The sequence below is a fragment of the Otolemur garnettii genome, unplaced genomic scaffold (assembly GCF_000181295.1).
Source record: "Otolemur garnettii isolate 467f Iridium unplaced genomic scaffold, OtoGar3 scaffold00015, whole genome shotgun sequence".
In the NCBI taxonomy this organism is placed as follows: domain Eukaryota; kingdom Metazoa; phylum Chordata; class Mammalia; order Primates; family Galagidae; genus Otolemur; species Otolemur garnettii.
In genome coordinates this window covers 29361003-29373778 of record NW_003852410.1, presented here as the reverse complement: position 1 = coordinate 29373778, position 12776 = coordinate 29361003, and the positions used below count along the sequence as shown (strand labels likewise).

Genomic DNA, 12776 nt, shown 5'->3' with positions numbered 1-12776 from the left:
GCTTGAGCCCAGGAGTTGGAGGTTGCTGTGAGCTGTGATGCCATGGCACTCTACCCAGGGGGACAGCTTGAGGCTCCGTCTCAAAAAAAAGAATAAAAAAAGATAGTACATACAAGTGGTACGTATTAATTGTAAAAAGTCGGAGACATAGATACACAAAAATAAGAAAATAGAACTTACCTATAATCCCAGCCAGTCAGAAGTATGAACCAAAATGTTGAGTTGTTACTTTTCTACAATTCGTATGATTTTTTAAAATTACGTTATGTATATAGTGTTTTAAAACCTAATTTTTTTATTAATGGTGTACCATGAGCATCTTTGGTTGTCAAAGAAATAGTCTTATATCATTATTCCTGGTTGAATAGAATTATCATTGGCCCTGCTGAGCGCAGCGTCTCACACTGAGGGGATTGCTTGAGGACAGTAGTTTAAGACCAGCCTGAGCAACATAGTAAGACCCTATCTCTACAGAAAATAGAAAAATTAGACAAGCATGGTGGCACACATGTGTACTCCCAGCTCCTTTAGAGTCTGAGGCAGGAGAATCACTTGAATCCAGGAGTCTGAGGTTGTAGTGAGCTATGATGATGCCATTTCACTCTATCCTAGGTGACAGAGTGAGACTTTGTCCCCTACTAAAAAAAAAAGAAAGAAAAAAATTATCATTGGCTGTACCTTAGTTTATTTAACTAATTTTCTACTGGATATTTGGATGACCCTCAACCTATAAGAAAAGACAAAAAAAGCCTGGCAGCACCCATAGCTCAATAGGTAAGGGCATCGGCCACATACACCAAGGTTGGCAGGTTCGAACCCAGCCAGAGCCAGCTAAAACAACAAAGACAGCTGCAACAAAAAGACAAAAAAAGCCATTGTGAAAAAATTAAGGTAAACATTTGTACCTATCTGTAATTATTTTCTTGAGATTAATACCTAGAATTAATAAGTAATGAATAGAGAGATATTTTGAGACTACATAAATCTCCTATCTATCACAATTACTAGTTTTAGCATTCAAAGTGATATTCTAACTCTATCAATCTTTCTCTAATTTTGTTTATTTTTGAGGCAGAGTTTTGTTCTATTGTCTGGCTATATAGTGAAGTGGTATGTTCATAAGTCAACTGCCTCAAACTCCTCGGCTCAAGCAATCATCATGCCTCAAGCCTCCCAAGTAGCTGGGAGTACAGATGTGTGCCACCATCTGTACACCAAGTGCTTGGCTAATTTTTATATTTTTTGTAGAGACAAGCTGGTCTTGAACTCTTGACCTCAAGATCCTCCAACCTTGGCCTCCCAGAGTGCTAGGATTACAGGTGTGATCCACCTTGCCCAGCCTCCTGCTATATTTGTTAATTGGCGTTGTACCATAAAGAAGAACTCCTCTTTTCCCTTCTTTTTGTATTTACATCAGTATAGACTCAAGTACTTTATTTTACTCATTGAGTTTCTTTTGGGGGTGTTGAAAATGTTCTATAATTAGATTGTGTGATGGTTACATAACTATGAAAGCCATTGAATTGTATACTTTAAATGGGTAAATTGTCATTATATGTGAATTATATCTCAATAAAGCTGTTAAAAGCATCTACTTTTTTGATAGGTTGATCAGGAGAAACTTCATGATCAATTACTCTATTTTCCTGGGTATACCCTTCCATCCCCTAACCCACTCCATGCCATCCCTAATAGCTCAGCTCCCATAGGTTCATATTTTCAATATAACTCCTTTGAGCCAATAGGCATTGAAATACCTGTCTGGAACAAATTTGTTTCACGTAATCAAAATTCTAGGTCATATGAGCACTTTTAGTGCTTAAGTAATCTGTCAGTGTCCTCATCTGAGAAGGACACTGTGAATCATCATATTGCAGACTTTTGTAGGACAGAAAGATTCATGCCAGCTGCTCTGGAAAAGGGCTGAGATGCCAGAAGATGCTACTTTTGCTTGTTTTCTGGCTGTCATGCTTCCTAGCTTGGCATTCAAATAGCAGTGCAGAATGTTAGGCAAAGCTGTGACCAAAGACACATTTATCCTAAACTCCACTTTGCTGTTCTGAGATTTGGCTATATTCCTTATCAATTTAAAGGGGCTGAATATTAAAACTATTATTCTAAAAATCCATGCTATTTCTCTCTTCCACACTTTTACTTAACCATGAGAGTGCACACCCCAAAGCAGACACTTCACAGGTAGAGCTCACCATGTCCGTTACCCACTTCCTTTTGTCACTACAGTTGATGCCCCTTCCTCCATCTGAAGAAGGAACCAAATAACTTGAAAATGCCATGTGTTCAGGGAACAGCACCACCTTTGTATGCAACTGAAGGGCTACACTTGACTCTACATAACTAGATCCCGGATCTAAAAAGATCTAGATCCTAACGCAACTCAACGTAAATTTCTTTTTTGTTTTGGCAGCACCCTTACATCTATCGGGTTACCTTTGCCACAGCTAATGAATCTTCAGCATTGTTAATTAGGACGTTTAACGAAAAAGGAACTTTGAAGGATCTGATCTACAAGGTACTTGTGATACAAGTTCATGGTCTTAAAGAAGTCCTCAAGTCCCTTTAGGACCCATTATTAATGCTTAATTCCTAAGGTTACAGATGCCTTGAGGATTTTATTTTAATTTTGATTTCATTTGTAACTTATTTTTATTCTAGCAATAAAAGCTACCCAGTTTGGTTAAATAGAGTATTCCTTTCCCCACACGAGGGAAGGCCGAACATTTAACAAGCATGAAACAAGCATGTTCATTACATTGTAGGTTGCTCTCTTAAGTCAATTTTATCTTATTTTATTTATTTATTTAAAAAAAAAATTTTTTTTTTTTTGCAGTTTTTGGCTGGGGCTGGGCTTGAACCCATCACCTCTGGCATACGGGGCCAGCGCCCTACCCCTTTGAGCCACAGGCACCCCCCTATTTTTTTTTAATTTCATTTAGTTTTTTTAAGACAGAGTACAAGCTGTTGCCCTGGGTAGAGTGCTGTGGCATAATAGCTCACAGCAACCTCCAACTCTTGGGCTCAAGTGATCCTCTTGTCTCAATTTTTCTGTTTTTAGTAGAGATGGTGTCTCGCTTTTTGCTCAGGCTGGTCTTGAACCAGTGAGCTCAAGCTATCCACCCACCTTGGCCTCACAGAGTGCTAGGATTACATCTTAGGTCAATTTTAAAGTTTGTATCTTGCCCTGAAGAAAGCAACACTGAAGAATTCTAGCACTATGCAAAACTTTAGGGTCTGTTAAGGCTAAGAATAGGCACATCTTCTTTGGCTAGAAAAGGGACGGAACCCAGGTCAGCCTCTTTCTATCAACTACATAAACTGTTGTATTTTAAAAATCCATATTCTGGCTTGGTGCCTGTGGCTCCAGCCACATACACCTGAACTTGTGGGTTCGAATCCAGCCCAGGCCCACCAAACAATAATGACAGCTGCAACCAAAAATAGCCAGGTGTTGTGGCAAGCGCATGTGGTCCCAGCTACTTGGGAGGCGGAGGCAGGAGAATCACTTGAGCCTAGGAGTTGGTGGTTGCTATGAGCTGTGATGCCACAGCACTCTACCCAGGGGGACAGCTTGAGGCTCTGTCTCAAAAAAAAATCCATATTCTGCAGGGTGGCCATCTCTGGCACTCCAGCCTTTATAAATTCTTGCCTCTTCTTTTCCAAAGGCAAAACCAAAAGACCTGTTTTTAAAGAAGTACTGTAACCCTAAGAAGATTCAGGGCCTTGAACTCCAGCAAATAAAAACATACGGCCGACAAATATTAGAGGTAAGAAGTACTTTTGTCTAAGTTACATTGGAATATCATCCAAAATCACATTATGCTTTTGGAAAAGTTCTCAGGCAGTATCCAAAATTGCTTAAGTTGTCTGATTACTTATAAACTGATGGCATTGTCATATTGTACCCCAACAAGCAAATGCTTGAGATTAAGGTAACAGTAATTTAAATTTCCAAAATTCCAAAAGCTTTAACTATTGTAATATAGTATCTGAGTTTAAGAACTTTACTGTGAGGATATCAACTTATATTTTATCTTTGGTTGATCTTTATCTCTACGTCAAGATTTTTTATTTTGTTATGTCATATATATACCCAGGTGTCTCTATTATAGAATAGTAACCAGCAGTGAAAAGCCTTTCCCACATCACCGTCTGTCAGTATTCTCCAAGCTTCTGGGATTGTGTGGCTTTATCTGTAATAATCAATTTAAGTATAACCACCCCCATACTATATATATTTCAGTATAAATTTTATGCATATATAGCCACTAATATTATTTTGTACATTTTAAGTTAAAAAATAATTCTATTTTTAAAAAAGCAACAACTGAAAAGAGAAGATATAGTATTTTCTTCCAGTCCTCAGTGGATCTCCCTGGGCTGGCACTGCTCTAGTTACCAGGTCTTTGTAGCGCTGTATCCTGGCATCTCTGTAACTGAGTGAGCCACTGTTTACTTAAATGGCAACTGAAAACTTTGCTCCTTTTTGTGGGAGCTTGTTGTGTATTTCTATTAATAAACAGGAAAATATATTCTGAGGAGAAATTGAACTAGAGATATTTTTAACTCTACCCTTTTTCCTGAATAACTGGCGGAAGCGCTGATATGATAGCTTTGCTCCTCTGTTTAAGAGGATCAAGACTTTGTCCTGAAGAGAGCTGGCCTGTTGGGATCAGAAAGTGTTTAAAGTAGAGCCTTTTGGCATCAAAGTTTGTAAGTCTTAGCAGACGCAGCATGTTTCTCTGTTCTTTGGAAAAGAGAGTTTGGTGTAGCATTACCGCCTACAGATGGAAAGCATTCAGCTTTACTTTCTTTTACAAAAAATTGGGTGTGAGTGGAATTTTTCTTCAACAGTCTCCCCACTGATTTGTTTGATTTTGTTTCAAAATATATTGACTTAAAAAACAAAGTTTAACCTGATTTGTATCTGAATAACCTTTACCTATTTTTTAATAGGTACTAAAGTTTCTTCATGACAAGGGCTTCCCTTATGGACATCTTCATGCCTCCAATGTGATGCTAGATGGGGACACTTGCCGGCTGCTAGACCTTGAAAATTCCTTACTGGGACTTCCATCCTTCTATCGATCTTATTTTTCACAATTCAGGAAAATCAATGTAAGTTGCTAAAATAATGAAGCAGCAGATTTATTTTTAGGTGTAAATTATCCCTATGGCAAGACCCATGATCTGCCTATGTAAGAAATATGCACTAAGCTGTGTAAGGTCCAGCTGGGGTCAGCATTGCTGCTTGGTCCTGTGTGTGTCACAGAGCATTGCTAGAGCCCTGAGAGGCTAAGTTTGAAGTGATAGGTAGAGTAAGGAGTGGACTAGAAGCATTAACTGGAAAACCTTGGAGGGTAAGACCAAGACCTCTGGTTAGAGCAGTACCTTGTGAGCTTTTACAAAAGGCTTTGGGATTTTGTTTTCACTGCCAGTTAGGAGTGGGGCTGCCCTTGGCCTTATTGCTCAGAGGAGGTCTCGGTCAGGGGCATTGGGATCCACAAAGCCAAACTGAAGGATGAACGTGTTGTTACTCTCTTTCTTCCACAGACATTGGAAAGTGTGGATGTCCACTGCTTTGGCCACTTACTATATGAAATGACTTATGGACGACCACCAGACTCGGTGCCTGTAGATTCCTTCCCTCCTGCCCCGTCCGTGACTGTGGGTCAGTATGAGATAGGGAGGGGTCTTCTGGGTCCTGGTGGTTTGCAGAGGTACTCACCTGTTCCAGAGTCTAGGAAAGCCCCAGAGGAAGTTGCTGTCCTCCACAGCCAGAAATTCATATTCAGTTTAAAAGTAGATCAAATTTGAGTGATTTATTTAAATTCATTTCAGTAAAAATTGAGATGGTTTGTCCATCTGTCAGGATATCTGAAATCTTCCCAGAACTTTTCATAAAATGCATTAGCAGGAAGATGTAAAGAGAAGTATGGCCAGCATGAGTCTGATGCAGTAGCAGACACCAGAGTCAAGTGACTTCAAGCTAATCTTGAGAACTCTGGCAGGTGTCAGGAGGCAGACCAAGGCTGAACTGGGATTTGCGAGGAACAAGAGAGACATAGGCCAGAAGCCTAGTAGGTAAGGGTATAGTGGGCCCAGACCTAGGGCAGGCAGACAGAAATGCAGACACCCAGACAGATAGGATCTAGGAGCTCTTTTAGCATTACCTGAGGTGGACACAGCTGGTGGAGAGCTAAGAGACACTTTTAGGAAGTAGGGACGTAAAAACTTGTACAGACTGGCCCTGGGACCCTTTCTTCCCCTCCACAGCCAGCTCAGAACTCATGGCTTGAGCAGGGGAGTGTGGGGAGGGCAGGCCTTGGACCACTGTGCCTCAGAAGCATGCAAGTCAACCTTCCACCAAGCATGGGAGTCAACCCTCCACCAAGTGTTACTGTGTCAGACGAGAAAGTTCAAGAGAACAGGCTCTGGGACTATTTTGTGTTGACTTTGAACAGCTGAAACTGAACAGTGACCTGTGGCTAGAAAAATCCAGCTGCTTGTTTATAGTACCCAAAGAGTCAGATGATAAGATATTAACAATTGGCATTTTGTGTGCTGGTTTTGATTAAAAGCAGACAAACAGCCAAATGTCTCTCAAGTTCAGAATTTTACTTCTGTATAGTGTTTACTTCTCTTTTAAGAGAACAAATACTTTTCTGAGTGATCTTGAATCCTTCCTCCAATTACCTTTGAAATATATTTAGCTTTCTGTCAGCATGTGGTTTCTAAACCCTTTCTTTTGAGTCATCAGTAACACCAGTGTCGCCAGCATTCCCCCCCCCATGTATGCCATCTGTCTGTGTGTGAAGAGTTTTGACACTGTCCTGATCAGCCTGCAGACAGTTATTGCAAAGCAGTGTCAAACTTTTCATCAGCAAGTGGATTTGCCAGTGTGTTCTGTGGAACTAAAATGTGTATCTGTTCATTTCAAGTGGCCGTGTTGGAGTCTACGCTGTCTTGTGAAGCCTGTAAAAATGGCATGCCTACCGTCTCCCGGCTCTTACAGATGCCGTAAGTCAATCATATGCGTTGGTTGTAATCTTGATAACTGTGTCAAACACTGGATCACTGTGCCTAAGCACCTGGTATTATAGTAAAGACTCAGTTGTGGTCCCTACAGAACTGAAGTGACCTGCTTGCTAATGGGCATTCATAGCATGGTGTCATTACCCTTTCTTTGTGACCTCTGTGCTCTCGTTGTCTGATGGCTTTCCTTTAAGATCAGTGTCATTTGGGTGGCGCCTATGGCTCAAAGGAGTAGGGCACCGGCCCCATATACTGGAGGTGGCAAGTTCAAACCCAGCCCCAGCTAAAAACTGCAAAAAAAAAAAAAAAAAAAGATCAGTGTCATTTTTACGTGTGTCTCTTCTCATTCATTCTTAGCATTGTGTGTGTGTCCATGTAGCAGTCCCCAGCTCAGGAAGCATCAGAGGAGGGCCCTCATCAGTGTCTCTCTTCTCTGACCCTGAATCAGCAAACCAGTTCACCCCCCTCTGTGACTAGTCACAGGGTCTTGGAGGGTCTACCCTCTAGGAAAAGAGCAATGTGTTTTGGGGGCCCCATGCTTTTCTTTGTTATTTTACTTACTGAGTACTCTTTATGAAACATCTAGCATGTACCTGGCACTGTGCTAGGGGGTTAGCACTCAAAGGATACTTTCTTTTAGACAGGGTTATGAATAATCCACTGAGACAGTTGAAATAGTGCATTGGGGATTTCCCTTTAGATACCTGTCTATTCTTTCATGGAGAAGTGGAGGAATAGTTAAGAAGGATGCAGCTGAGGTCAGATAGACCTGGGAGTGGATCCCACTTCTACCTGGGTGACCTCAGGCAAGGTGTCCAAATCTGGAAGTGGAATTTCCCATTTCCCCAACTGTAAAATGGGGATTATGATAATAATATTCCCCTCTTTAGTAAATGGTGGGAGGATTTAATGAGGTGATGCCTAGTAAGTGCCAGGTACTTAACCAGAGCTTATTAAGTGTTAGTTATGTTTAATATTTTTTCAGGCTATATTTTTTGAGTATCATATACTGTGCAATATTCCCTGGTTCTGTATGTGGCTGGCGTATGTGGCTGGTGCCTCAGCCACTTGAGCCACAGGTGCAGAGCCCACAGTGTCTTATTTTCAGTGAAACATGGTAGCAACATTGGAGCATCAGGTTCCAGTCCATCAAACATTCATGACAATGTGAACATGAAAAAAGTAGATCCAGTTTAGAAAACAAAATAGTTTTCTCACAGACTTTTTTTTTTTTTTTTTTTGAGACGGAGTGGCCCTGGGTAGAGTGCTGTTGTGTCACAGCTCTCAGCAACCTCAAACTCTTGGGCTTATGGGATTCTCTTGCCTCAGCTTCCCAAGTCTAGAGCTCAAATCTAGACTTTAGGAATCTACCACAACACCTGGCTGTTTTTTTATTGCATTTGTCATTGTTTAGCAGGCCTGGGCCAGATTCGAACCCGCCTGCCTTGGTGTATGTGGCCAGCACCCTCACCACTGAGCTATGAGCACTGAGCCTTCTCACAGACTTTTTTTTTTTTGAGACAGAGCCTCAAGCTGTCCCCCTGGGTAGAGTGCCATGGCTTCACTGCTCACAGCAATCTTCAACTCCTGGGTTCAAGCGAACTCAGCCTCCCAAGTAGCTGGGACCATAGGCACCTGCCACAATGCCTGGCTATTTTTTGGTTGCAGCCATTATTGTTGTTTGGTGGGCCCGGGCTGGATTTGAACCTGCCACCTTAGGTGTATGTGGCTGGCGCCTTAGCCACTTGAGCCACAGGCACTGAGCCTCACAGACTTTTAAGAACAAAATTCTATTGTAGTTAGAGAACAGCCTATATGGAGATTGATTTACTTAAGTTTGCATTTGCACTTTCCACTCCAAAGCTCTCACATTTTTCTCACTGTCTTCTAGTTGTAAAGTAAATCCAAGGCCAGGCGTGATGGCTCATACGTGTAGTCCTAGCATTTTAGAAGGCTAAGGTGGGAGGACCACTTAAGATCAGGAGTTCAAGACCAGCCTGAGCAATATAGCAAGACCCTGTCTCTACAAAAAATTTTTTACAGAATTAACCAGGCATGGTGGCACACACCTGTAGTCCTAGCTACTCAGGAGGCTGAGGCAGGAAGATCACTTGAGCCTAGGAGTTTGAGGTTGCTGTGAGCTTTGATGGAGCTACTGTACTGTAGCTCCTGCAATAGGGTGAGACCTTATATAAACAAAAAGAATCTAAATATTTTTTATTTACCTAAATCTTTCTATCTTATGGGCTTCTGCCTTGAAAAGAGTACTTGGAAAGGTGTGAACTATGTTCTGTTAAAATGTGTCATCTGGAGGCTTGGTGCCTATAGCTCAGCGGCTAGGGCATCAGCCATATACACCAGAGCTGGCAGGTTCAAATCTAGCCCAAGCCAACTACAACCAAAAAATAGCTGGGCATTGTGGTGGACGCCTGTAATCCTAGGTACTTGGGAGGCTGAGTCAAGAGAATTGCTTAAGCCCAAGAGTTTGAGGTTGCTGTGAGCTGTGACACCGCAGCACTCTACTGAAGGCAACATAGTGAGACTCTGTCTCAAAAAAAAAAGTGTCATCTGTAAGTAAATGGGACAGACAAGATTCTGGGAAGTACTGTGGGGAAAAGACCCTGTAATTACTACTTGTTATGAATTTCCTGTCTTTCAAAAAGCAGAATATTCAGCCAGGTAGTGACATGTACCTGTTGTCCCACCTACTCCAGATGCTGAAGCAAGGGAATCGCTTGAGTTTAAGGCCAGCCAAACCAACTTAGCAAGACTATTTATTTATTTATTTATTTATTTTTGAGACAGAGCCTCAAGCTGTTGCCCTGAATAGAGTACTGTGGCATCACAGCTTACAGCAACCTCAAACTCCTGGGCTTAAGCGATTCTCTTGCCTCAGCCTCCCAAGTAGCTGGGACCACAGGTGCCCACCACAACACCTGGCTATTTTTTGGTTGCAATTGTCATTGTTGTTTGGCAGGTCCAGGCTGGATTCGAACCTGCCAGCTCTGGTGTATGTGGCTGGCGCCTTAGCTGCTTGAGCCATAAGTGCCAAGCCAAGACTATTTATTTATTTATTTATTTATTTTGAGACAGAGCTTCACTCTGTTGTCCTGGGTAGAGTACTATGGTGTCCTAGCTCACAGCAAACTCTTGGGCTTGAGCAATCCTCTTGCCTCAGCTCAAGCAATCCAGTTTCAGCCTCCCAGAGTGCTAGGATTGCAAGCATGAGCCACTGTGCCTGGCCACTATTGTTTTTAATGACATATTTATGAAGAGGGAATTGATATACTCCAAAATCTGCTGTCTTTTAAAATGAGAGATACTTAGAAGAAAATTATTTTCCTATTATATTCCAATCAGGATAATTCCTTTCTACTTACTTGAACATTTTTGAGCTCTAGAATAAATTTTATCTTCTTCTGAGGTAAGAAAAAAGGGGAAACCAATTATTCTGTTTAGAAATGTCTACTGCATATAGTATTTATAGTATTTTTGCAAATTAGTATTCGTAAAAATTATCTTCTTACAATGGTATGTTTCCCTACGGTGGAAAAATCACCTCCAGTACACAGCTGGCTCACACTTCCGATGGCACAATGGGGGAGTCACACGGGGAGGTGTACACATTCCTTTGTGTGTGGTGACTAACATGAAACTGTGGCCTGGGTGCAGAAGCTACTATGGATGTGGGGCAGGGGAGGGACCTCATGGGCTAAATTTGCTTTAATCCTATTCTGAGAGTGCATCGGGTTCAAAAAAGATTTTTTTCTTTCTTTTCTTTACAGATTATTCAGCGATGTTTTATTAACCACTTCTGAAAAACCACATTTTAAGGTAAAGCAAATTATATTATTTTTTGGTTTGTGACGAAACTAAATTTACTTTGAAAGTTAGCTTTTAGGCTATTTTTTTTTAGTCTAAAAAAGAAGGTATCTGATGGGGAAAATTTGGAAGTAATCTAAAGGTCCTAAATTTAATAATTTATATTATCTATTTGATAAAATATTTTTATCTAATAAAAGTAAAATTTATAAAGACACTGTAGTAACATGGAAAATGATTACAATCTGGGCTAAATTAAAAATAAAAAAAGAAGAGCATTTAAAACAATGTATCTGTACTTAGAAACAAGACTAGAAGGAAGTCTCCTGGGAAGCAGTGATATTGTATATCACAGAAAGAAAATGGGCTGGTGGGGCACAGTGGCTCATGCCTGCAATCTTAGCTTTCTGGGAGGCTGAGGCTGATGGATTGCTTGAGCTCAGTAGTTTGGGGCCAGCCTGAGCAAGCATGAGACCCCATCTCTACTAAAATTAGAAAAACTAACTGGGTATTGTAGCAGGCACTTGTAGACCCAGCTACTTGGAAGGCTGAGGCAAGAGGATTGCTTGAGCCCAAGAATTTGAGGTTGCTGTGAACCTCAGGGACACCAGGACACTCTACTCAGGCAACAAAGTGAGACTTTGTCTCCAAAAAAAAGAAAAAAAGAAAAAAAAGCAAGAAAGAAGGAGAATAGGTTTTGGAACCCAAAAATGCAAATTAATGCCTTATATTGCTATTATAATGATAAGCCATTATCCATGGTTTCTTAATCACATTGACATTGTGGATAATTCTTTGTTGTCGGGGCTGGCCTGTGTACTGTAGAATGTGAAGCATGTCCCAGGCCTCTGCCCCCCTAGATCCCAGTGATACTCCCTGCCCTCCTTTTCCCCACTGTGGCAAAAATGTCTCCAGACATTGGTAAATATCCCCTGGAGTGCGATGTACAAAATTACTCCTAGTTAAGAGCCACTTACCTACTGGCAAGTACTTAATTTTTGAGTCTGCGTGTACTTCTGTGTAAAATTGGTAAGTGATGCCTGTATGCTGTCATAAGACAACTGAGTTCGTCTATGTAAATACCTCACTAAGGGCCTGGGTCTCAGTGCTCACTATTCGTGTGATTCACATGGGAGATTGAAGGGTAATTCTCTCTCTTTTCTCTATGTTCCAAAAGAACATGTAATACTATTATGATGAAAATAAATTTAGAAAATAAATTTAAAAATAAACAAAACCAAGGTGGGGGTGGGGTTTAGAAGATTATACAGGTGAGAGAGATGGTTTCCTCTGTCCTATTTTGCCAGTCAGAGGAGTTCTGACAAAAATGCCTTTTTTGGATCTGAAGTAAGAAAGAAAAAATATTTAAATTCATCTCTTCCTCACTGAAACTTCTTGGGAAATGTATTCAGCCTCCATGGAAGAGAACTAGGTGGGCGACTTTTCACTGGATGTGTGTATATCCCTTTTATACCTTTGGGATTTTGAACCATGTAACTGTATTACCTACTCAGAGTTTTCTTAAATTTAGAATTTTTAAAGAACAATAAAGACAAAAAGTTCAACATGATCTGGGTATCTGTTTTCCAGGCCCAGACTTCTCATGGTTTGAAAAGCTGATAAATTAAGAAGTGGTAGACTCAGAAGCAAACTGGGCAGTTGTTAGATTAAGATTCCCAACAAGAGGCTCGGCGCCTGTGGCTCAAGCGGCTAGGGCGCCAGCCACATGTACCTAAGGTGGCGGGTTCAAATCCCCGGCCCGGGCCGGCCAAACAACAATGATGGCTGCAACCAAAGAATGGCCAGGTGTTGTGGCGGGTGCCTGTAGTCCCAGCTGCTTGGGAGGCTGAGGCAGGAGACTCGCTTGAGCCCAGGAGTTGGAGGTTGCTGTGAGCGTGATGCCA

General features: G+C 41.3%; 1 protein-coding gene across 5 annotated transcripts in view; it reads left to right on the top strand.

The window, feature by feature from the left end:
- Positions 1 to 12776, top strand: part of PXK (PX domain containing serine/threonine kinase like) — an 87275-nt gene that overhangs the window by 55760 nt on the left and 18739 nt on the right. For all 5 annotated transcript variants that reach the window (XM_003785537.3, XM_023510675.1, XM_012802506.2 and 2 more), the window contains exons 8-13: positions 2426 to 2530; positions 3681 to 3782; positions 4972 to 5133; positions 5569 to 5686; positions 6957 to 7035; positions 10836 to 10884. In XM_003785537.3, coding sequence (XP_003785585.1) covers positions 2426 to 2530; positions 3681 to 3782; positions 4972 to 5133; positions 5569 to 5686; positions 6957 to 7035; positions 10836 to 10884 — 615 coding nt within the window. The remainder of the gene's footprint in view (positions 1 to 2425; positions 2531 to 3680; positions 3783 to 4971; positions 5134 to 5568; positions 5687 to 6956; positions 7036 to 10835; positions 10885 to 12776) is intronic.